This window comes from Aquila chrysaetos, chromosome 6 (genome assembly GCF_900496995.4).
Source record: "Aquila chrysaetos chrysaetos chromosome 6, bAquChr1.4, whole genome shotgun sequence".
Classification (NCBI taxonomy): Eukaryota; Metazoa; Chordata; class Aves; order Accipitriformes; family Accipitridae; genus Aquila; species Aquila chrysaetos.
In genome coordinates, this window is record NC_044009.1 from 13,535,307 (window position 1) to 13,561,077 (window position 25,771).

Here is a 25,771-nt window from a genome sequence, read left to right on the forward strand (position 1 = left end):
GAGCCACGACAGAAGTGTTTATTGCAAAACTGTGGACTGTTCCTTGCCAGAACTGAACAGATTTTATAAAATGGAACCAAAAAAATCCCTTTGAAATGGTCACAGCGACTGCCAGCAAAAACGTGTCTGGGCTGTTACTTTATTCATCTCACTGTGCTCCAGATTTTCACTTTGTTTTTCTAATCAGAGTTCAAATCTGCTTAATGCAAATTGCGCACAATGGAGAAGGGAAGTGGCTTCAGGCAAGATGCTTCCCAGATGCCTGCCTATGAACTCTGAATTGAACTCTCCGGTATGAGAACAAGCATGTCAAACTGGCAGGAATGAGTCTTTTACCTTGGAGAAAGCAATCTGACACTGCCTCTCAGCTCAAAGCACACATCTAGGGCAGGATTCAGAGCACCGAACTCAAGGTTGCCTTGCACAAAGGACCCACTCTGCTCTCCTCACAGGGGAAGAGGATAATAGATTAGAAGCACCTGGAGAAGACTACCTGCTGACTCCCTCCCCCGCTTCCAAAAGTAGTTCAGTTTACAACACCACAGATTTTTATCAGTTCATTAAGAATCTGGGCATAAGCCAGGCTTTCATACCATCCCATAGGCCTTCTAATGAATTACTAAAGTCTGGACCATAACATTTACCTCAAAAATGAACCTTTTTCCTGAGGATACAGTATTTGGAAGACACAAGACTACAGACTCCACATAACTAAGAACCGTATGTTTATTTGCAAAAGAGACTTATTTTCTACATTGGAGGCCAACTTCTTGCACCTTCATTCTCTATTAACACAGGGAAAGATCTCATTTACAGATCTTACAAACACTTGCTAAGCACAGACTGCAGGTGCCTCCTAATTAAGCTGGCAATTTTCCAGTCACTGCTGGTGGTGAGACTGTGACCAAAGAGGGACCACAACATCCCACGGCAAACTCAGTGATGAAACAGCCGAAGATTGGTGTGAATGAGAGTTATCCCCAGCTCATTGCAAGCTTCGATCACAACCTCGTCGGCAGCCGAGCCAGATGGGGCAGCGATGAACTGCACTCCGCTCTGAACAAAGACAGAGATAAGTGGAAGGATTAGAGGATGGAAAACCAAAATCCCCCTGTAAAGGAGCTGGCAGCCCCAGTCCTTCAACCACATCCCACAATACTAAGCGTTGAACAAACAAAGGCTTCCATTGCCCAAAGACATTCACAGGCAAGTTCCTCATGTGAGTAGTCAGTTCTCGCCACAGCTCAGAAATAAGAGTAAAATGGTTCCTCTGGAAGCAATAGGCCTTGTCTTGATATTCTTAAAACGGTTTAATAAACTTTAATCCTCTATTCATCCCAAATGAACAAACTGAGCAATGGCTGGATAATTACTATCCGTGTGAGACCAGTAACCATGAGAAACATCCTTCCCAGGATGCGCTCTTTTAGCCAGCAGTGCAGAGTGGAGACATTCCTCAGCAGTCCGCACAAAATTAAAATGAAAAGCCCAGGCTGCACAGACGTTTCCTTGGAGTCACCCTGACATCCTGGCCCTGCCATGACCTTACCCGTTTAGCTCTGTCAACGTTATCCCTAAAAGGGAAGAACGCATCGGAGCTGAGGGAGACAGCAGTCAGCTTGGCAATCCACTGCTTCTTCTCCGCTTCCGTTAATTGTGCAGGCACCTCTTCAAACATCGCCTGCCATTTCACCAGGTCTTCATCCTGTGAGAACAAAAAGAGCCAGCTCAGCCCCAAAGCACAGGCTCCTGGCAGGGGACTGCCAGGAACACATAAGGATGAGTTATGATGGCATCCCTCTGACACTCAGCTCAGCTGTAATAATTTCTGCTCCCACAGCTCTCTGCTGCTGGGAGCTTCATACCAGGGATTTTAAAATCCCAAGTGGTGGTGGGAACACATTACCACCACCAGCTCTTTTTGCATCCTTTTAACTCCTTTCCTTCCTCTCCTCACCCCAGGGCTTGAGGGATTCCTTCTCCCCCAGCCTTTAATTCCAAGGTGCTCTGCTTGGCTTGCCTGCAGTACGCTGCTCAGTGTAAATGCCAGCACACGCAAACAGGATGTCGTAGATGACTTAACACATGACAAAAGCCAGCTTGGTTTATGATTCACCTTCTGAAACAGCAACTGCTCCAGTTCTTACCCCCTTAAACAAGCAACTGCTCACAGAGATGATTCACGAGGTCCCCAATCCAGCTCTTGGTTTTCAATACTTAAAAGGACATACTATTTTCTTGTCTCACTATTGCTTGTAACAGGGAGGTCAGAAGGATTCTGAGAATCCAAAATGCCACACAAGCAAATAGCACCATGTGAAAAGAGAAGGATAGCTGCCCTGACAGGGCAGTGACAGTTGAAACATTAACTGGAGCTTTAACCCTTCCTCACTGCTGGAGGGGAACTATCAGATGAAACCAACTGCACACCGAAGTGCAGGGCAGGTTCCAGCACCTGGAGCGGTCGGTGCAGTATCAGAGGGGCAAATCGGGACACTTTGCCACTGGGCCATTAAATGACCTTGGGGGAGTCACCATCCTGGGCCCTGGCCGCTCCATCCCCCAGCTCTTTGGGATCATCTGTTACTAACACCCACACACAAAACTCAAGCCAGGCTTAAATACCATCTAAAGACTTTTGTTTCACCGAAGCTGGACTCTCCAGGGAAACCTCTCAGCCAGCCCTTACCTCACCGATGGTCCCAGTGACATACTGATCAATGGCATTGGAGACCTCTGCTCTCTTCACACCCGCTTTGAATTTCATGGAGAGCACACGTGGGTGGTGCCGGAGCCACCAGTTGTTTGCCTTGTCACCAGCCAGACGAGTGCAGTGGATCCGGGACTGCTGGCCAGCTCCAATACCTATGACCTAAAGCATATAGATACCAAGCACAATCACACCTTGCTGCACAGAGATCACAATCAGAGCTGCATTCCAGCCAGGCAATTAGGAAAGACCTCCCACAAATTAGCTACTCCTCACTGAAGCAGATAAAGAGTGTAGGTAATTAGCGAGGAAAACTTTGAAAATACCTGCATCCCCAGTCCTGTAAACTGGTTACAGGGTAAGCTCTCTGCCCTGCTAACTTCCACTGCTCTGCTGAGCCAACAGTCACTCTGAAGACACTACATTCTTTCCATCCCTCTAAATAAGATTAGATTAAACAAATTAGATTGGAAATTAGGAAAAATTTCTTTACTGAAAGGGTTGTCAGGCATTGGAACAGGCTGCCCAGGCAAGTGGTTGAGTCACCATCCCCGGAGGTATTCAAAAAGCACGTAGACAAGGCACTTCAGGACATGGGTTTAGTGGGCATCGTTGATGGTTGGACTCAATGATCTTAAAGGTTTTTTCCAACCTAAATGATTCTATGATTCTATAACACAGTCCTAGCTGTCAGAGTCAAACAGTTAACCTCAGGAGACTGATACAATTATGGCTTTTGTTTAAGGCAAAATTGTTGGTTGTAGAAACAAATGTCACTGCTAAGAGATGGTAGGCTGCCTACCTGTTCTTGAAAAGGGCACTTCAGTTAGAGGATTAAAGTCTGAGCCTGGGTCACCCAAACACCATCATCTTTCCTGGTGGGCCAGGCATACACAGCTTAAACAGATGAACTGTGATATGTAGCGGATTACAGGGCAGTTTGTCAAGGCTAATAAGAAAGTAAATCCACTGCTCAATCAGGAAGGCTGCTCAGCAGGACCATTACATCACATGAATTGTCAAGGCCCTGGAGCTACTAACACATTTCCTACTCTGCCATCTGCCAGAGAGTCCGGGATTTTTAAAATAGCTGCTGCTAACCTTATTTAATAGCACTTGTGCTTGATATCAAACAGACCTCATGCTTCCGGAAGCAAAATCCAAAAGGTGATCTTTTCCTCAAGGAAGCCACTACGAAAATACGATATTTGCTCAGTTTCCATTTGCTTTTATCAGACCACTTTCTTTGGAGTTCTCATCAGACACATTCAACCTCTGTCAATTTTTTCAGGTACACTGTAGATTAAAATGTGTAGGGACTCTTTGGAGTCTGGTGGTCAGGTAACTCTGCAAGCCATTTGTCACAGTTCAATGCACAATACAAACCAGCTCTTGCATCCCGTCTGGGCTGGTGCAAATTCCCACTGGAGACAATGGCAACTCTTAGGTGCTGACACCACTGAAAACTGAATGTGGCTGGAGACATCTTGGTGACTGGACACTGGCAGAACAACCCCTGCATATACCATCTGCCCGCAGTCACAACTGGCAAATACAAAGGACTGAGCTGAGGTCTCTTGGGCTCCAGACTGTCTGCTGTCCCTCAGCTTTACCTCTGTCATGACAGTATGCCAGGCACACAAAGGCCAGACCTAGCCACCATGGCTGTCAAACTTGGGCTGGTAACTTTTCTCTGCGGCTTTCAGAGCTGTGGGTCCTGCTTTCCAAAGAATGCTCCTGCCATTTCAAGCCAGAGATCTGACAGAAAACAAGTCTCTCTCCCATAATTTCCTCCTCCTCCTATGAAGCCACAGCTGAACTGTTCACCAAACTGTTCACGTGGGGGACTGCTCCAGGGACACTGTTGAGGCTAGCGGTTCTGGCCAACGCCTCAGAGTTTCCAGCTCAGACCGAAACAGATGGTAAAGCTGTAAGTCAAAGGCTGCCCTCAAAGGAATGAATCATTTGTCTTCTCATTCATCAAAACACAGTGACTTCACCTCTTACCAGAACCATGAAACACGCTGCTGGAGACTATTCCCCCAAGGAGCAAATGAAAGACTTGGGCTGCTATCTAATATCATCTGCTCAGCTATAACTGAAGTCATTGGTGCTTAATAAATCCACAAGGATATTAGTATTATCATAAATACTAAAGAGATGCAAAGTTTCTCATGGCTTAGTGACACCTTCCTCCTCCACAACACTCCTGATGTCCAACCTCTGCTCTTATGCCCACCCTGTTTAACCTTGAAACTTGCAGGGGACCCTGCATCTCAAAGGAGCTCAGTGCCAGCTGCACGTAGGTATATTGTCTCTTCCACAGAGGTTTTTCCTCTCTCTGGACAAAGAAGAGGGCTTAAAATAGTCATACACTGCACTTAAGAGTGGGCCTAGCAAGCCCGGCTAGGCTGAGGCTGAAATTTTTAGCTGGGGGTGCAGATGGTGGAGTGTACTGGACAGACTGCTGGTAGCAGGGGCCAAAATACCATGAAACATTCCAAAGCTTCTAAAAAATGTGATGTCACGTGCCAGAAGTACAAATGTCCTCTCTGCCCTTTCCCAGGCAGAATGGTGCCTCATCTTCATCACATAATTGCACTACTGTGATGGAACCGGCTAGTTTGCTGCAAGCCCTGGCCTTCAGCCAGTAAGGGCAACGGTACGGGAGAAAAGTGTTTCCAGGCCAAAGCAGCCCCAAACATACACAGCTCCTTCATGGGCACACATTAGAAATCAAGCTCTCCTACCCATCAGCACCCAAATCACCCTTCCCAAAAAGAGTGTTTTTCTTTCCTCTATGAGCTACTCAAAATATTTTACATTTTTTGTAACCTAAATTCTGTCAGAAGATGCATAGCTGAACTTTGGCTCGCGTTCAACAACTCCGAAATGGCAAGAACTTTGTACTTCAGTTAAACAAACTGATGTGTCCTGTAAACTCTTCACAGACATCCCCAAATCTACAGAGACACTATCTGCAACACATGGAACTGTTTTTATAATGGCTTAACGGGCAAGACAATACAAAAGCTGCTTCTCTGTGCCTCCTTCTGATAAGCCCACATTGTTGTAGAAGGAAGTTCACAGTTACAGCCTGGGAAGAACGTGCTGATCAGATGCACTTCACTGGAGAATGGTGATCCAGGGAAAGGAAAATCCTTTTTTGTAGAAAAATGTGTTTTGATGCAACACTGCTGGGGAAGACTTCTTCAGTCTAGCCTGGAATTTCTGGTCTAAAGAAGAGAAATCAGAAGGTTGAGCTTCTGCTTAATGCAAACTATAGACCTGTACCTGAATCTCTCTTCATGCTGGCCTGTCTGAATATACCTATTCTCCACCTTTTCCACTTTGTGTGAAGTGAAAATCCTTCTTCCTACACCTCATCTCTCCCTTCCTCAAATGTTGGCTTTCTCCCAAACAAAACCAGCTAAAACCTCAAAATCCTCCAAACAAAGGAATCCTTCCCCCTCTATTTTCTGCCTATTTTCTACTCAAAAATTAATTAAGTTTCTTTCCGAGTTTAATCTCCTGGGAATCGAAAAGTACTTAAGCAGAGCCTATTAAGTGTGAGGCATGAAAGGAGACAGTAATACAAGGTGAGTAGAAAAATCACTTAAAAAAAAAAAACCAAAACCAACCAAACTTGAGTGAAAATTGAGAACTACTTGAACGAAACACTTTAGCTCACAGGAGAGCCAAACATGCCCCATAGCTGGAATACTGTGCAAAAGCATGGAGCAGGCAAGATGGATAACGCCCAAAGGATCCTTGCAAAATGACCCAGATTGGCCTGGATTTACTCAGATTTACCCTGAATAATGAGTGAAAACAGAAATCCTAAATACAGTTGGAATTAGAAAAATCAATTCACAATTGGGAAGACAAACAAACAATGAAGTAACTGACAAACGTCTGCACCATTGGTGGAAAACAGCAAGGTAGATTTAACAGGTTTGGTTTATCCTACTGTGCAGAGAATAAAGAAAGAGAATCATTTTTAATTGCCAATTTAAAACACGATGGTATCATTAAAGAAAGTGTAAATCAACGTTATAGACTGGCTTCGCTGTGCTGAAAGCAGGCAAAACAAATGAAAGTGTTTATTGCAATTAGTGGCAGCTGGCTTCCTGCAAATTAAGTGACACTCAAGTCCATAAATGCTTTCTCCCACTCCATGCTTTCCTAGAACTTATTAACACAAGCACCAGGCTTTGCTGGAGTGGCCAATCCACTCATGAACCCAATGAAGCCAAGCTGTCAAAAATGTTCTGGATGTCTGATACACAACAGTTTTGCTAGGCAACAGGGATGCTGTGAGGCTGAAGTAACCCCTGGAAAACTGAAAGCAATGGAACTGAAAGCAAGCTGGTCTTCCCAGGCTTGGCTCATACAACGAGCCAGATCCTGGAAAAGCATTTTAAGTGTAATAGTCTGGAAGTTACCTTCCATCCCTGGTTCTTGATTTGTGCTATTTTTTTGTTTGCACCCAAATTTTCCTGTACACATCCGATGGTATGTCTCAGTAGGTGATATGACCAGTAGTTAGTTCGGCACAGCATCACCGAGAACGTAAGCTAACCATTATCTTAGTGAGACTGCTTTTCTGTGGACCTTCTTTCCCCACCTGTATGTTAAGAGCAATGGCCTCAATACTTAACAGCCTCTTTAAAACCAGAAAGGAGCTCCTGTCTGAGCTCCTCCATCACTACCTATAACATGCCACACTGCTGTTTCTGCATTTGGACTGTGATGAGTCTCTTAAGGAAGACGTTAAGCTTTGATTTGAAGACCCCAACACAAATTCACCACCTCCTCGAGTAAGTGATTGTAATGACTGCTGACCCTTACTGTTAACAAAGTCACTTGTTTCTTAGTGCAGTACACGGACCTCTGATCTTGGCCTTCCCCGTCACATACACGGCAAACCAAGCCAACGTACATTTGTATTTGATTAAAACATATGCCTGCAAATATGCAAAATATCACTGAAGCCCAGCTAGTTAAATCCCTGCCTGCCTACACTGCTTTTCACTCCTCCCTGATGCCTTCTCCCTTCCATATGGTACATGCATTACCACACACATTTCAGAAACATCTGCAGCACCACTTTAAGTCCAGACTTGCAAAAGCACTGGGGAAATTGCTGCTGTAATAAGGGAAAAGGAGCAAAGATAGTGACACCTTTGTTCTGGGGCTACAAGAACTAACACTCTTGAGTACACAGAACCATTTAAAAGCAAGAAAAAAAACCCCAAGCTGAATAAAAGAAAAATGCCAGATCTCCAGAGACATGTTTTCAAAAGCCATACAGCAGATGACCCCAGAATGTACTGTGAGACAGCGCCGCAATGTTTTCAGGCTGTAACAACAATCTGACAAATGCATATGAGTACCAACGCAAAAAAGACACAGCACTGCAGTTCATTCAGTCCTCTGTACCTGTAGAGTATACTGTTTGGTCCATTTTGCTGATTTATGATGTACTAAAGGTCAAGAACATTCTTTATCTTTTTTTTCTGTATTTTTTTTTTTTTTTAAATAATCCTGGCCTATGGAAAAGTTACCCTGGAGAGCAGAGAACCAGCTAAACAACAGCATTACAAGAACTAGCTACTGGGCAAAAATACCATTTTCAATACATTTACAACAACTTTTGGATAACTTATTTAAGCTGAACACCTAGTGATGACTTGGAAATAAGGGTTTGTTTTTTTTTTTTTAAATTCAAGAATCATATATCAACTACACATTTGATAATGTGCCTGTAAATACCAACATCCATCATAAGCTTTTAAAGAAAAAAAAATCAGGCACAACAGAAGATTTCTAATGCCAAAAGGGGAAAAAAGAAAGCACATCCCATCTTTCTTATAAAAAAATGAAAATAAAACTAAGAACCATTTGGACAGTCAGAATCCAGCTGTGAAAACTACTGTCATTTCCTAAGGCTCTATACAGACTACAACATATGTACATGCCCTCAAAAAATGATAAAAAAAGGACAGAGTAGTTAGAAAGACATGACTCTAGGCCAAACTTGCAGAAGCACATAAGAGCTTTTCCAACTCCATCACTGAAAGGGCCAGCCCTGTCATTACCACAAAAAAATTACACCAAGGTTTTGAAGCAGCCTTTTGAGAAACACAGATTTAGCTACTGTTCTGCATGGCACTGTCTAGGGCAGTTCATCTGTACCTATTTAATAGCTTCCTGCATGCTAAATTATTTTAAAACTCAAGCCTGACAAAAGCACTCTCTGACCAGCCTGGCTGTGAAAGCACGCTCCACAGAGCTGTCTGGTTTGGTTACCTGCCCATCCTTGGCGTAGCAAACCGAATTGGACTGGGTGTATTTGACAGCGATGCTGGCAACAATCAGGTCTCGGACAGCAGGCTCAGGCAGCTGAAACAAAATGCCATTGTCAACGGCCCATCCTAACAACCATGACTAGCCAACTGGCTAGTGATCTGCAAAGCCCCAAAACCATCATGAGTACTGTATCATAAAAAGGGAAAACAAGGTAACTAAAAATACCCTGTTTTGTTCAATTATCAGCAAATTTTGTTTAGATTAAAAACAGTAAATGATTGGTTTGGCAGCTAATCTCATCGCTTATAGGGATAAGACTCAATCTTACCAGGTCAAGAGGGGTCTATCATTGGCCCTAAGCCTGCAAAGTCTTCTGTATTTGCTCACTGTCATCAGATGGGCTCGTAGGCAAAAAGCTAAGCACACGCTTAAGTACCCACAGGACCACAACAATAATAATAGCTCCCAATATCTGCATTCAGTATTATTTTTAAGTCCATTCCATTACTAATTTATTAAAATTTTTATTACCTCAATATCTGAACTTGCTTCTGAGCCTGTGACTAAACACGTGCTCATTAACATCTGTTTTTTAATGAGAACAAGATCAGAGACAAAGAAATAACTGATAACTTTCTGATGATGTGAACTCTAAATGATGAGCAATACCAGTAGGGCCAGAGTTTATACAACACACTGTACACAGAAGGGACAAGTAAACAGTGAGTCAGAATGAGATCACAATGGATCCTTAGCACATGGCTGTCTCACCATAAGACTTTATACATGGTAGCTTCTTATTTCTAAGAAATACAAATATTTTGGTAGTCAGAGATAAGGGGCAAGGTCCAGCTCCTCTTATTTTTGCAAGGAATCAAAACAAAGGCAAACTACCCTGATCTACTCAAGTATATTTGGTCCAGAAAGTTTCTTGCATTGTTTTGTTAAAAGCCAGTTAAATCGCATTAAGATATTTTAAGAGCTCTTAAAATAGAGCAGCAATGACTTCCTTGATGAAAGCACACCAGTTCATTCCACCAGTCTTTAAGCTCATTTATCTTCTGACACTTACGTTTTTATTCTTTGTAACAATGTTCTTGAACAATGACCGGTCGATGACTGCATTGTTCCTCTTCTGCATGAGATGCAATCCATAGAGGGTTCGAATCTCATTGTCATCTGGCTCATAACGGGGATCCATCTAAAAGCCAAAGGATAGGCCAATAAAACACTCTTAAAGCAATTCAAAGCCAACATCCAGTAATAGCTTAGGTTAAAACACATTATCTAAAGAATCCAAGAGAAGTCAACTGTTTAAGGAAAGCAATGTCAAATCATCAGAAGTAATCAGAATTAACTAGAGCAGCAAGGTCTCAACAGCACGAAGTGACATTTACAGGGTGAAGAGAGGTAATGCAGTATAGGTGTTTATATACAAATGTCCATGTTGCAAGCCACAAAAATCTACAAAGTCTTTCACAGAAAGGGGAAAACATCCACATACAAAGAGTCTTCCAGTCTTCCACAGGAGGGTAGAAATGTTTTGAGTTGCTTCATACATGCCTCAAGGTACAACTCCCAACCCTCTTCGACATTAAAGGAAACGGTGAATGCGATTATTTCCAGAGATGCACTCTCTTAGGGCACATTTCCAAATAAGCATGCAGCACAATTAATTTACACCAGAGTAAGGGATAAAGTTAAATGGAACTGTTAAACTGCATTCAGGTCTCTCCATGCATGGGCTTATTTAGAATTTTGGTAGCCCCAGTGCAGGTTATTGGGACATGAAGTAAAACAGATTAAGGCTACCAGCTCTAAATAGGAGTGTGCACATGCTTTATGTGTTTTCCCCAATCCATTTCAATGTGTTCAAAGCAACTTTCCTTAGCATCCCTCTGCAGACAGGCCTTGAAGATACAGGCTTAACCAATATGACCTCATCCTTGCAAAGCTAATTGAATGCAGGAGGTAATCAGCTGCCAACATTATCTGCAATTTCACTCTTTCTTGCCTGAAGCTCCTAAGCCATCTTCTACAGCTCCCCCTAGTAGTAACACTACAATTGCAACTTCAGCTAAGCCTTGGATTTTCTTTTTGTAATGTTATAGTAAAGTTCTCTGCCCATTTGTCTCTCCAAGTCAGGCAGAAATAGGACCTGTCTGGCTGCTCTGAGAGTGTTACGTAATCCATTACTCACGTTCACCAAAACTGGACGATTCTGAAGTCCCAACAATGACTACGGGAACTAGGAAGGCAACCTGATGCTGACTTGACCACACTATATTAATATTCCTTGACAAGCATCCTGGTTGCAATATGTAAAGGTGCATCATTCTAGGTCCATATTCTGCCAGTGCTGCTCTGTTCACCACTGACTGTACTGAAGACTGCTCTACAAATACCACATGCTCAGACAAGGCTTCCCCCAGTGATATACTACACATGCTTCTCACTGCCAAGACTCACAACATCATTGAGGCACTATATCTTAAGATATAAAGAATTCAGGGAGGAAACAAATTCAGCAAAAGCGAGAGGAAAGCTGGCAAAGAGTGGAAAGAGAGCACACAAGTTCTGTTTGAAGTACTCTTGCTGGTCTATAGATCCAATTACTTTAAACCCACATCACTTTAAAAGCCAAGGAAGGCATTATGAAAATACTCTGCTCTAGGACTATAGGCTAAACGTGACCACAACGCTGCTGGTGGAATTCCAGCTCATACAGGAATCCCCAAAGACCCAGAGGAAACACTTCCATGCACTGCAGGGGCGCCTGGATCAGCCCCCCAGCTATTTGGACACTAACATCTGTGAAAAGCAGGTACGGTAAGAGCAGCAGAGGGTTATAGTGGAGCAGGAGTACAAACCTGGAGGACACAGTAACCACCACTCTTCTTTTTGGCAAGTATTTTGAGAGCTTCCTCCTCATAGCCAGGAGCTACCACACCATCAGATACCTGCAACGCACACAGATTTCAGCTTCCACACAAAAAAAAAAATGGGGCTAATACTGAATGCTCCACCTGCCATTTCCAGAAAGGCAATGAAGGCACACCTCTCGGGGTCCATACGTACCGTACAATACCAAAGGCACTATTACAATATTGGTTTTAGTCCTGGAACCAGGAAACAGCCGAGTGCTATAAGCTCTTGGCAGGAGTTAGTAAAAAATACCCCACCATCACTTTAAGCAGAATGGAACTAATAACTAATATGCGCCTCCAGGGGGAAACAGCTCATGCACGACATCCCTAACAGTAAACATGGCTTAAAAAAGATAAATCCTTATTTAAACAGTGACACTCTGGATGAGACAAAAATATTGGCAAAAGAGCTGTTAACAGCATTGAAACTGAGAGGAGTTTACATTCATCAGTGCCATGATGTGATATACAGCTTTCACATTCTTGTCCCACAATGTGGGTGGGGGTTTTTTGTTTTTAAGTAATAGTATACCAAATGTTATCCTCACAAACCAGTCAAACGTGCTCTTTCATTTGTTTGAAAAGAAGTCCCCAACGTACAACACAGCCCTTTGCATTGTGCCTTCCCCCTCTCAAAAAAATTGTAAGCAACATGTAACAGGATGAATGTGTTTAGCAAAGCATTAACTCCCAGCTGTTTAACTCTGTATTGGAAATAGTGACTTGTGCAATGCAGTCAGCTATGCAGTTAACATTGAATCCAGCAAAGTAAGAGGTGCAGCCTGGAAAGTGGCTGAGCCTACACATAACTTGTATCAACTGGCACATAGCAATCTATATCCACAGGCCTGCCTTGGGCAAGAGGCTGGCCATTAGCTCTCTGGTCCTCTATTGTTCCAATTACAGCAGTTCAACCAGATACTTGTGACAGTGTAATCAGGGCTCATTTCCAGAGGCCTACTTGGAGGCAGAGGTTTGCAATCATCTCTTGGAAAGCAGCATTTCAAGCACTGCTATTTCACAGGCTCTCGCACACAGCCAGGTTTTAACTGGTAGGAAGAAAAATGCATCAAAAGATAGGTGTAAATTCTGCACTCCAGATACCAAATTACACAAATGTACCAATAAATAGTCTTCAGTAAAATGGGTCAAATTCAAACAGAATGGCTGTTACAAACCAATGACTCCATCTAGTGTGATTCTCCTTTTTACACTCGAATGAGCTGCTGCTGTTTAACTAACCTCTCTGGAAATAATCTTGGCAGTAGCCACATCGCAGGTATCAGACAGGGCAATGAAGTCACCAAAAGAAGACATCCGATCAGCACCTGCAAAATCATATTTTTAGTAACTTATCAAACTATGGTATAATGCAAAGAAAATTCTTTGCTCCTACAATCCAGTCAATTTCCATGAGAGCTAGTAATTTAATCCCACAGCAAAAAAAAAAAAGGCCATATAAGACAACAAGGATAAAAAATCCTACCTCAAACAAATGCACCTTTAAATATTCCCATAGTTCAGATACTCTTCCCTCTTCACTGCATTTGTCAAACCTCTAACTCTGTAGTGACTACCTCCATTACCGCAAGCAGCACTGCTGTAGCCATGGTGGCAAGAGGACAAGGAGAGGTAAGGATCATACAGAAAGATTTTAGATGGGAGACAGCTGGAAAAAGAGGAAAGCTTTTAGATGCCTATACTCCCATCTGGCTTTTCCTGCAAGAAACCAGACCCAGAAATGTAGCTAAAAGCAGTTTTAAAAATATTTTTTTAAAATAAATATTTTCTGTATTTAATGTCATAACTAAGGTGAATTCAGCTCCCATCACAGATACTCTACTACTTAGCAAGGTCAAGTCTTCTCTCCCTGCCATTCTAAAGGTTTATTTTTCTACCAATCATGCAATGGTTTTCTGAGGGCAGTGTTCAAAAGTGGTCTTTAAAGTAGTGAAAAATGAATCCAAGCCAATGTGCCTCTTATCAAGTAAGTTTGCTTTGTTTTCTATAATCTGTCCAGATTTTCTACGAATGCTGTGGAAAATGAGAGAATTAGCAAAGTATCTCAGCTAAGCAGAGGAAGCTATTTTTATTTACTTATTTTTAGCTTTTTTGGTGAGCTCTGCAGTACAAAAGCATTAAAAAAACATCCACCAAATACCAGGCAGAAACATTTCTACTCAAGTTAAGTATTCCTGAGCACCCCATCTACAGTGGAAGGCGGAGTGTGCTACCAGCACAGCTGTTTATCCAGATCCTTTAGCCAAAACCCCACAGATTTATGTGTGTATATACACATTTAAATGGAAACAAAAAAAAAACCAAAACCAACTCTACAGGTCTTCTATATACAACAAGGAACAGAATCCAAAATGGTTTTAGCCTCTTTGAAACAATATACAAGGTCTGCTCATGTGGAGAGTAATTTTTGATAGGCAGTCAGTTCATTTAGTCAGTCAGTCAGATACTTATGGAGAAAAACCCTACAGAGGAGGAGTACAGTGCAACAGGAAGAGCCTGTGAAGTGCTAAACATGCTGCTCAGGCGCTGAAAATTAAGCTCAGCTCTTGGGACATGCTAGTTTATTCCTGAGCTTCTCACCTCTGCTTCGTGCGTAGGCAGATGCTAAGGGCGTTAAGGTCTTGTGGAAGTCATGCACCATGCAGACTTGTGCCTCCTCTTCGCTGAGAGGTATTCCAACAGCAGCACCTAGTGGGAAATACAAGCCAGGGCACTCAAACCAGAACCTCTCGCTGGTCCCTGCCCCTGGGACCTCCCCAAACTGCCAGGGTAAGGGACACAGATACACCACTGGCAGGGCCTGCCAAAAGTCATAATCTGTTCAAAGAGAAAAGCAAGGCAACAAGGAGCCACCCACCTGCAGGACTGACATGTTTGAAGGAGGCTGCAGCAGGAATGCCTAATGCCTGCTTGAGTTCCTTCACCAGCTGCCAGGCATTGAGAGCATCACACAGGTTGATGAACCCTGGAGAGCCATTCACCACTGCAAACAGAGCAGACAAACAGACACATTAAAGTGGGCAGACCCCTCCCCCCAGAGTCTGGAGAGCAAGCAGAAGAGATTTCTTCCACCAAGAATTGAAATCACTACAAGTTGTTCCTGTTAAATGACCCTGGCTCCTCAGCAACTGTTTAAGTGCCCTGAACAGCTTCAGTGACTTGTGAGGAATGCCCAGGCTTGAGACTTGAGAGATGCAAATACAATTCTCCTTCCTACCAGAAGCTGCTGATATGACCTTGGAGCAAGATGCACGCTGACTCCATGCACCTCCCCTCTTGTGAAAATGGAACAAAAAAAAGAACATTCCCCCTTATGTTCTTTGAGTTCAACTGGCAGCCATTTGGAACAAGAGCCATCTCTTTCTGAGGGAGCCTGCCGGAGCCTGATTTTGACCAAGGTGCATAAGCAGAGCTGTCAGGGAAGAACACAAAAAGCACATCCCCTGCTCCCTAGCAGGTAGATTTCTTTACAAATCTCATAAATAAATTTCATATAGCGACTATAGCTCTGATTCAACAAAGTACTCCGGCACTAGCCAAACTTCAAGCACATGTTGTCTCAACAGAACCACTCACAGCCACAAAATTTAGGGCAAGTTTTTATTAAAATGCATAACCTGGTCCTGTCATCAGAAATCCATGCCAAGAGTAAAGGCCATTTAAAAGTCTCCTCTCAAAACCTTTTGCTCTGGCTCTGCAAGAACTGCTTGTACTGACATGGCAGACTGTGAGCATTTCAGGAGATGGGAGGAAAAGATCATTTTGGCAGCAGTCCACGGCCAGGACAAGTGAACACAGTGTTGTTCTGCTGCCATACTGGGAGGCAGACTTGCAAGCAAATCAATTTCCAGTGCAGGAACGGAAAAAGCTTCCTAAGAGGTCCCAGAGCTGAAATCAGGAAATGCTGCAACACAAAGCTTCACTGTCTACTCAACAGGACAATGCCTGCACACAAGACAGAGCTGGTTTTCACCAACATTGAAAGCAATCTCAAGAACAAGAGTAGGCAGACTTTCTCTCCAAAACAGGAGTTTCCCTCCCTGCAACAATGCTGTGATGAGTGGCACACCCTGTAAAATGGCAGAGAGACACAACAGACCTGTCCCAAACTCTTGCAAGTGAGACCAGTATCCCTTCCCTCTGCCACCATTAGCAGAAGCAGCATTCTAAAAAACTAAGGTAATAAACCTCTCCACATAACCATCAACAAAAAAAGAACAAACCCCATTCAAACCTAGAGAAGAACAGCTTGGTTTCTAGACAGGGTAAATGGTATCTTCGCAATCTTTTTGTATCACTAAATAAGGAAAATGGGAAGTAGCAAAGCATCTGAACAGGATGACGAGGTTTTCCTTTGCAAAATCTGGATCCGATGTCAAGCAGAAGGTGCACCGTGTAAATCTGCTCCAAGTGTCTTCAGTGTGGACACACAGTCCTACACCAACAGAGAATGTGGAGCTACAGTAAGTCTTGTGGGGGTCAGGAGACAAGCTTTTCTGTCTCGCACAGCTCAACCTTTTAATTGCAAAGCTAGTGCCACCCAGTAATAAAGTAGTTGTTAAGGCACTGCTGGCTATCCCTTGGACTAAGGTACAAGATGGTATTTCAGTTTTAAAGACAACCAGCAGACACGTCCAACCACCTCCTTTCCTAGCTATGCCAGAGCTCCCTTTTGGCCAGCATGGCCTAGGCCTCACCTGTCAGGGGAAGTTTGGATCTCATCGTGTATAGCTGCGCAGGACTCTGGTGAGGATTCATGCCGTACCTCAGGGGCAGCTGGGACACCCCCTTGCTGTACTCTTTCCTAAAGTAGTCAGAGATGGCTGCATCGTACTGGGCAGTGTGGGTGAAAGCCTGGAGACAAAATGAGGAACATCTGTCAACTTACGAACATCAACTTACAAAGGATTTGGTGTTTAAAGAAGTGAATGAATGAACAGCAAACGAGTCTGGCCTAGCCCTTCACAGCAAGCAAACACGACCAACCTTCAGTGCAAGGTGACGCCTGGTTTCCATGGAAGTGTCTTTGTCCCTTGATGTTGCCATCTCTTTAGCTACTGCAGAGTAGTCTGCAGGGTCACACACAACTGTCACACGAGCATGGTTCTTGGCAGCTGCCCGCAGCAAGGCAACTCCTCCTGCAAGGACATAATCAAGAGCCACATTTGAAGCCAAGATGGGACATGCACTAATCGATCATTTGTGCCAGATGAATGTGACCCCCTCTCTCCAGCAAGAAGGGACTTCTAAGAGTACTCTTCAAAACGCACAAGGCTGGTGAGTTTGACTCAATCCACTGGTGAAGGTGCACATTCATTGGCCTTTGCAGATAGAGGCAGAGCTGCAGGGGCAAGAAAACAGGTCATGCATGGGCTGTGATGAGCAACTGGGGCAAGAATGCCTTCAAGCAGCACAGCCACATCCTGAAGAGGATGGCTGTCTCCACATACTGCTTAAGCACCATCTTCTGCAACACTGGGCTGGGAAGGGGTCTATTGAAAGATTTACTTCTACACTGCCAAGCAACTGAGGTTCCCAAATCTCTCTGCAAGTATTAATGAATCCTGTCCAGGTCCTCTGTGTAAGGTAAAACACCACACTTCTCCCTTAAATCTGACTCTGCACAGCTATTACAACACTTTAAATCATAGAAAATACTATGCTGTTGGAAAGGAGAAGTAGAGGCTGGCACTGCTACATGCAGAGTGAGTACTACTCCATAAAACATTTAATACAGAGCTCTGCTGGGCATCATTTGGACTAAACTACTGCAAGAAAATTCAATCCCAATCCAACCTCATGGCACAAAACTGTGCCTGTACTGTTCACAAGCTGCCAAGCAGAGATGCTGCAGTGAAGGAACGGCAAGCCTTTTGGGGTTAATAACTAGCAGGAAGAGCAAAACTGCTGATGATACAAGCGTCCATGCTTCCAAACTCAGGTACTAACTACTCTCCCACATATGCAGATCAACCCCTTTCCTTGTAATGGCTTCCTGCAGTGAAGTTTTCAGCAATCCCCAGAGCACTTTCAGCAGTTCAGCTTTTTCTCTCCAAAGCGCATGTTTTTTATTTTTATTACACTGCCAGAGGCTGCAAAAGAGGTTTAATCTGCTCTCCGTGTTTCAGTAGGAAGCATGCTCCACCTGGCCTTTCCTAGCACAGCCTTCTACAGTACATCAGGCTTCTTACTTTGGGCAGCGCATGACTTGCCCACCTATGCAGCATGGCTTGCCAGCCTGTTACAACAGCCGCCTGCCATTTTAATTGTAGGTCTGCTTAAAAGCAGTGAAGTTTACCCAACTATGCTTTCATTCTGCTCCTTGCAACTCTTGCACTCTTTAGCAGACTTCCTTTATGGGTGCGCAAGGCCACCAAACAGAAAAGACCCAAGACCACTTAGAGACCAGAACCATTCTGCCGGGAGAATAGATGTGCTCTCCCTTTAACTTACCAATATCAATCTTTTCCACTGCGTCTTGTACAGTTACATCCGGAGAAGATACGGTCTTCACAAAGGGGTAGAGGTTACAGACTACAACTCTGAGAATTGAGGGGAAAAGCAGGTTACTCAATGAGAAATAAAAAGGCCAGACTGGGCTTGGAATGCACAAGATACCACCAGTGTTTTTACGGTCTTGTCTCTCAGATCAGGGACCAACATAAAATCCTGTAGACAAGGCTTCTTTCTCCAAAAGACTTAAGAGACGGTGGTGTTCAGCCAAAGGCCAAGTGATGGTACAACGCATTATTTAACCAAACTCTGTGCATTAAACAATGTTACAGCAGAGAGAACCACAATTTACAGAAGTTAGTTTAAAGGAAGAGTTTCTTTAAATACGTGGGCCTGTATTTAAATTTTAGTGATTTTGGTACACAATTTGAGCCATTTCAAAGGACTTCTAAGTGGGCTTTCAGCAGTACTGAAGATAGGCATCCACCAACTTCTGTAAGAGTAAGCACCCAGGGCAAGGTCCATTGCAAACAAAGTACAATCAATCTAATTTTCCACAACTTTTCCAAGAGCAGAAAATGACCTACATATCACCTTCTGGACTTTTAAAATACCAACAGCATATGAAACATGAGTGCACAGTCTGGATCACATAAAGCCTCTGTAGCACATGAAAGCAGCGGGGAGAAATTACTTTCCCCTCTCAAGGTAAGACTGGACTGTACTGGAATTACTTTTTTGACCTGATCTGGAAGCAGCCACAGCCTATATTCCAGAAAGCATGAAGTAATAACTTGCCCTGTCCCATCCTACCAGTGCAACATGAACTGTAGTGAAAGGAGGTATGTGTTTTGACCTTCACAAACAATGTTTTTAATCCAAGAGAATTCATTTACTCCCTTGATCTGAATATATGAAGGTATCAAACTCCAATGCACACCCAGTATTGGCAGTGAATTGCTGTGATGCATACACTTGTGTCCAACTTTTAATATTGCTTTGTTTCCATACTGTGTGATGAACTCAAGTGGAAGGGATGATCAGCTTCCAGTTTGGTTTTCAGAACCCCCTATGTCTCTAGATTTCCTACGATGTCTTTTATTGTCTGTTCTATTTCTAATACCCCTTCCTCCCCAATCAATTCATGCTCCTGACCTGTTGCAAACCATCAGGAATCTGTGGACTTTAACACTGCTAATGCTTTTACCTGTGTAAGCCAAGATAATCAGTATCAAGGTTTCCTACCTTGACTTGGATATGTAAATTTTATGCATCTACACAAAGACACTCCTGCTGAGGATCAGCTCCTTCTGCTTTATGTAAGACAACCCAAATCCAAATTACTAATCTGGATGCAAGTGCACTATAAGTGACTGATGTAAAGGCATGTAACACCCTTGCAATTCAGCAGCGCCTGCTTTAATATGCAGTATACTCTGAAGAGCCACCACTGCTGAGCCATCTATGAAGATTCCTGCGGGTTTAAATTTCAGGTTTTCAAATTCAGCCTGGGAATCCACCCATCCCAGGCACATCATTTTTTAAAAGTAATTTTAAAAGCTAAAATGCATTCTGGCCCAATCACCACAGTCAAACTACACCTTTCACCGCGGCTACACCTACAATTTTCATGTTCAGTTCAGCCATTCATTTCTAAACCAGGAGCTACCCACTGACATAGAATCGGTTACTCACAATCACTAGTTAGACGTTAAAACCAGTTAGTTAATCATAGTCCCAAACTGCCCTGTGAGAGTGTCCTGAGTAAATACATTCTAATAAAAACAGAAAAAAAAAATCCTTGGTACGTTAGTGCACAAACTGCGTTACTTCAATTTCTGGCTGCAGCTCACTTGCTCTCGTGATGGCTCTCAAAGTAAGCTTTCTGTCTGTTATCTGTGTGTTTTCTGTCCGTACAAATGATGGGTGTTCCTGACCTGCGTTTCACGTCTACTCTTTATTTATGTGTTGAAACTCAGTAAACATTATGCAAATATCAAAGGGTATATTTACTAAGCAAGTATTTCAAAATCAGGAATTATCATCTGATCAGACACCCAGAGCCAAGCTGAGGGCAGATGCACCAGCTTCTAAAGCACTGAATTCAACTCTGCAGGAAGTGTAATGTGGCCTAACACTGACTAAATGTAAACTGTCAAAATTCCCAGATAACCAGAAGAAATTAAAGCCTCTGTGCCCTGTGGAAACCACAGTGTAACTTTGTCTTAGTTTTCTCCTACTACAAGTTATGAACACGCATCTGTAGAAAATTGTATTTTTAAAAACATAGTATCTCCTGACAGGCAAAAGGAAGAAGATTGCAGATCTTCTGTTGTGCAATGTTACAATCCCTACTGCTCCCATTCACTGGTGTTGACTGGTCTCCCATGTTCATTTTTGATTACTGATGAATTGCACCATGTCCCCAATATTTACCTTACAAGGCTGAAATCTTGTTTGTTCATATCAGCATTATCTTCTGGAATATTGCGAGCCAAGATGCCTAGTTACAAAAACCAGTACATCTTTATTAAAAAAGAATTAAATCACCAACATTTTTTTTTTAATTCAACATCTTCCTTCAGATTGTGCTTTTCCTCAGAGACTTTCTATCACAAACTTTCTGATTCTAGTTCAGACAACAGTCCTCAGCTCCAACGCCTCTCCTTTTATTCTATTTCACTGACTCTTTGGCTGTTCAAATTCCACACTAACAGTTTTTTTTTCCCCAATGCTAAATCCAACAGCATTCCAAGTGCTGAACAGCAACCTCAAAAATGTACTTTATAAGCATTCAGTTGCTACTCTTAAAACACCAAAACTGTCATTAAGGAGCTCATGGAGAGGAAAAGGGCACCTGCTGCTCATCAGCCAACAACACACAAAGCCTATGAAACAACAGAAGCAAGAGAGGCTGTGCCTGTAGCTGACCAGCATAGGTGGCTGGCTTGGGTCAAGAAACTCGGAGAAACACACAAGCAACTGGCTGGCACAGAGTAAGCAACAGCACAATCCTGGGTTCAAGGTTGTCAGGAGACTGACTCCAGCCCTCAGGTATGATGGGCAACAGGTTCGATTTGAGGGATCTCAAGCACAGTAGAAGGAGATGAAAAAGCAGATGGGTTAATGTGCAGATTGACCAATTATCAGGTATCTTCCTTGCTGAAGAGGAGCCAAGGAATATTGGAGCATGCAGAAATCACCCACTGAAGACTATGCTGTCGAGTTCCTTATGCTGCACACCAGATTCATCCACAAGTTAAATTCAGTGGAGCTCTCTGCCTGAACAGGTCTGAAATTGACTCTGCAAAGGCATTTACAGAGAAGCCCTGACACTTGCAGCCCTGGGGAGGAAAAGCTCTGCTAACTGCATAGATGCCAGCGTAGCAACAGAGGAAGTAATGCAGCCACCGAGCACCACTTCTCCACCTCGTGCTTTTCACCTCTCCTGCTGCTAGAGCAAATCTGTTCTCATTACTCAGTTCTTCCACACAACCCTTAAAAAAGACATCTGTCGACCCGTTCTTCCCACCCTCGCTGCCCATGGATTTCTGTTTTAGACTGAAAATATATTAGCAGAAACATACCAGCATGGACTGCAGGATGAAGGGTTTTCACACGTCCACCTAACATCTCAGGGAATCCTGTCAGGTCCGAAACATCTCTGCTCAATGAGAAAAGCATAGCATGACAATAGATGTGCCATACTAACTTTATCTATAGGCTGAATGTTTATTTTTTCCATCAGGGTAGTAATTAAGATCTACTGGCAATGCTAGTTTTACTGGAAGATTTAAACTCTAGGAGTTTTGAAGGCAGCAAGGGGTGGGGGAATTAAACTTAGCTTTCTTTTGATCCATCTGTTAAAAAAAATCACCACCCTTCCTTCAATGACAGGAGGAGTGTAGAGGGAAAACACATGTATGATTGCTCCAAACTTCAGTATCTTGTATCTCAGTAAGAACACAACATATGGAAGGTGTATTACTAAACTGCTAGGAAAAACCTACGCTCAGTGACAGACTAGGATACAACCTTCTTACGGAAGGCTGGGAAGTAGTTCTGAGATGGGGCACTCTACATTAAGACAGATCTGACTTTTTATTATGGTTGGCATCTGTCAACTAGTTAGCAAAATGCTGCTAGGTACAGAAGGATTAGTAGAAACAGCCAAAATGTTGGTTTAATGCTCCCTCACTCTTCACAAGATGTTGATCTAAATCTTAAGCAAAAGCTGCATCTGACAGAAAACAGAAAGGACACTGCTTTCTAATAAGTGACCAAACCAAAATATTGTATAAATTTCACTACAAAACCCTCCTATGCCAAAGGGGCAATAACTGCGTTTTCCATGAATGGAAATAAAGTTCATGGGTCACACTCAACTAAGCAGTACGGTGGTTTTTTGAATACACTGAAATAACCAAGATAAGCAAATCTCAAGTCAACATGGTTTATAGAGAGAATGGAAGACCATGCTCAGAAGAAGCAATACCTCAGTACTCTTCTTCCCAGCTTAGCCAAAACACTAACTGAAGTTTTACCACTCCCTGTGACTGTTTGTGATGGTAAAGGAACAATAAATTGGAGATAGAAGGGGAAACATGACTATCCTTTGCTTCAGGCTTCACTGATAGTACAACCAAGCAAAGAAGTTTGAGAGACATGCCCAAATGCTGGATAACAGCAAGGACGGGGAGCTCTGGAGGTAGCATATATTCATACTGATGTGTCCCAGTGGCCTATCATTGCATTCACTGGAGGCAAAAGAGTCACAGTCACCTGTCCTGCCAAATAATTGACAGATTTTTCATCACTGTACTGGAAACAATTTTTATTTGGCCAAAGCTGTTTTTTTAATCACAGGATGGAAGAAACCAAAACAAATTTCCCCAGAATCATGGGCCAAAACAGCCGGTGATAGTACACGCGCCTTCTCAAACAGCTGATGCACAACACGTAAAGGCTCTGTTTGAAAATGTTGACCATCATGCTGGGAAAATTACTTGTGACAAATGATCTCCAGTGAGCTACAACATATTCCTGACACATGTCAGTCCTGTCCCAGGACCAGACAAAGATCAGCTTTCACCTGGCTGTGAAGAGCAGCACTAGGGTCAGATTATGAATTTCAAGACAAGTGAGTGTCTCATGGGAAAACAGCTGGCTCAAGGTAGACAAGGCATCATCTCCAACACAATGCTCCTGACATCCCTCTGTGTGCTGACCTGCACAGTAACACTCTTTGACCTCAGTCAACCAACTTCTGGCCAAGAAAGTTCTGAGGTTTCCTTTGGGGCAGGGTTTTTTTTGGAAGGGAAGACTTGCTTTCAGACCAGTTTTCAGTAATTTTTGCTCACAAATGGAGAAAACAATTTAAACAACCTCAGGACCCAAATGAGCATTTTTGGTGGAGATGTGCAAGAAAGGGTCAGTACCTGACAGGCAAGCCAGCATCTCTCAGGGATTTAGCTGTTCCTCCAGAGGCAATTAAACCCAGGCCAAGAGCATTCAGACTCTTTGCAAATTCCACCAGGCTGGTCTTGTCAGAGACGCTGAGTAAAGCTAACAGGTAGGAAAAGCACAAATATTTTGCTTTTGAAAGTGGAACAGAGAAAGAAGACAACAGGATTAAGAGTTGGGAGCATTTATAAGTTCTGTAATTTATGAATCTTCTCTGATGTGAGGTGACTGGGGAGGGAGGAGCTGACCACCAGTGCCTCACGCTTCCCCACCTCCACAACGGAGAAGCCCCCCCCCCAGGCGGGAGGAGGCAGCGCTGCCCCTTTCGCGCCCCTGTCTGAGGGCTCCAAACGCGGGACATCCCCTCACCGCCGTTCCCACTCGTCTTCCCCCGCCTCTGGAGCTCAAGCCCCTCTTTCACACAGCGGCGGCCAGCTCGGATCGAAGCCAAGGTATAACCAGCCCGGAGGGAAAGCAGCGTCTCCCCGCCCCCCCCCGCTCAGGGCACGGGAACTACCCGGTTGGAAGCGGCGGCCCCGCTCCGAGACGAGCGGTACCCGGCCGCTCCTCGCTTTCCGGGGCCGCCCCGTTTAGCTGAACCCCGCAGCCGGGAAATACCCCTCAGCCCGGCGGCCCCGGCCCACCCGCCTCGACGGCCATTTCGGGGCCCTGCAGGAGGGCAGCCCCCCTCCACTCCCCCCACCTCACCCCACCCCGGCGGCTCCAATGGCCGCGACCTGTCGTGGCTGCTACCGCCGCCGCCACCACCACCACCGCCACAGGGGGCGGGCGGTCGCAGCCCACCCCGGACTGCCGGGGCCTCGCCGCCCCCGCGTTACCGAGCTGCTGCCGGGCGGCCATGGCGCCGTCGGTGGGTGCGCGTTGGCGGCGGCGAGGAGGCAAGAGAGCGGGCGGGAAAGGAGCGAGCGGCGGCGGCCCGGCGGGATTTGGGCGCCCGCTGCACGGGGCGGGAGTCTGAGGGGGCGGCCCGGACGGGGCGGGGAGAGGAGGGGAGGGGAGGAGAGGAGAGGCGGCGGGGTGATAACGTGGGTGTGCAGGGCGCGCGTGTGTGTGTGGAGGTGGGAGGGCAGCTCCCCCTTTGCCCCCCGTTTGCCCCGTCTGGGCTGCAGCTGGTGGTGCCCCTGCTCGCCAGGTCCCCGTGGGGACGGGGTGGGTGGCCACAAGTGTGGTACACGCCGGCCAAGCACCTTCAGGCCAGGGCGCGGGGTTTTCTGGGGCCTCTTTAGGGATAGGAAACCCAGCTTCCTAGGCAGGTGAAAAATGAGGTGTAGGTGAGGCAATACCTCGTTGCAGTGAAAGGTGGTGCAATAAGGACAATTACTTTTTCGCAGAAATAACTCACTGGAATTTCATCTGTGGAAAATCCTCTCACAGAGCTTACAATCTACCGATGAGTGGGGGCAAAGACAAAGCGCTTGTTTACCAAGTCTGAGGTAAAAAATTAAGCTTGCAGATGGTAAAAATGATGCTTTTCTTCCCTTTATTTATTTATTATTTTTCCCTGTAAGGGGAATTAACAGGGGAAGCTTTTGTCCCTTACAGGCCTCCAAAGTTCCTGGAACTCCTTGCAAAAGAGTTTTCCTTGTTTTTATTTTAGCACTGACAAAACATGTTGAGTTTAACCTTGCTGGTTAAAATCTCCACTGTGCTCCAGTACACCCCAGCAGGGTTAAAGTGCAGCAGTGGGACAGCAGCAACCCATGCTGCTTTGCAGGTAGAGAGCTCTGCAGTTAATTTGCAGCACAACCCCTTGCTGCCAGTGTTTGCAGGAGGCCTCTCCATGGCTGCCCTGTCACTTCAACAGCATGCAGTCAGTGCAGCCGTTCCCAGTGGGTAGCATGGCCCAGCAAAATGGCAAACATTT

The 25,771-nt window shown here is 44.4% G+C and overlaps 1 protein-coding gene across 1 annotated transcript; it reads right to left on the reverse strand.

Annotated features, from left to right (window-relative positions):
• Nucleotides 1-708: 708 nt before the first annotated feature.
• On the reverse strand, nt 709-24,854 carry ATIC (5-aminoimidazole-4-carboxamide ribonucleotide formyltransferase/IMP cyclohydrolase). Its single transcript, XM_030017935.1, has 16 exons — nt 24,726-24,854; nt 23,862-23,988; nt 22,011-22,087; nt 20,860-20,926; nt 18,424-18,512; nt 16,957-17,108; nt 16,668-16,824; nt 14,828-14,953; nt 14,551-14,658; nt 13,192-13,277; nt 11,893-11,982; nt 10,095-10,223; nt 9,023-9,115; nt 2,690-2,872; nt 1,550-1,705; nt 709-1,056 (listed from the first exon to the last, which is right to left on the reverse strand). The coding sequence occupies exons 1-16, from the start codon at nt 24,745-24,747 to the stop codon at nt 937-939; spliced, it is 1,782 nt and encodes a 593-aa protein (XP_029873795.1). The 5' UTR covers nt 24,748-24,854; the 3' UTR covers nt 709-936.
• Between the last annotated feature and the right edge of the window lie 917 nt (nt 24,855-25,771).

Coding starts and splice junctions, on each gene's coding strand:
- ATIC (XM_030017935.1), bottom strand. CDS start 24,747: ATGGCCGCCCGGCAGCAGCTCG. Junction 14,954..16,667: donor ATCCAAACTTCCCCTGACAG/GTGAGGCCTAGG, acceptor CTCTGTTTGCAG/TGGTGAATGGCTCTCCAGGG. Junction 13,278..14,550: donor TGCCTACGCACGAAGCAGAG/GTGAGAAGCTCA, acceptor ATGATTTTGCAG/GTGCTGATCGGATGTCTTCT.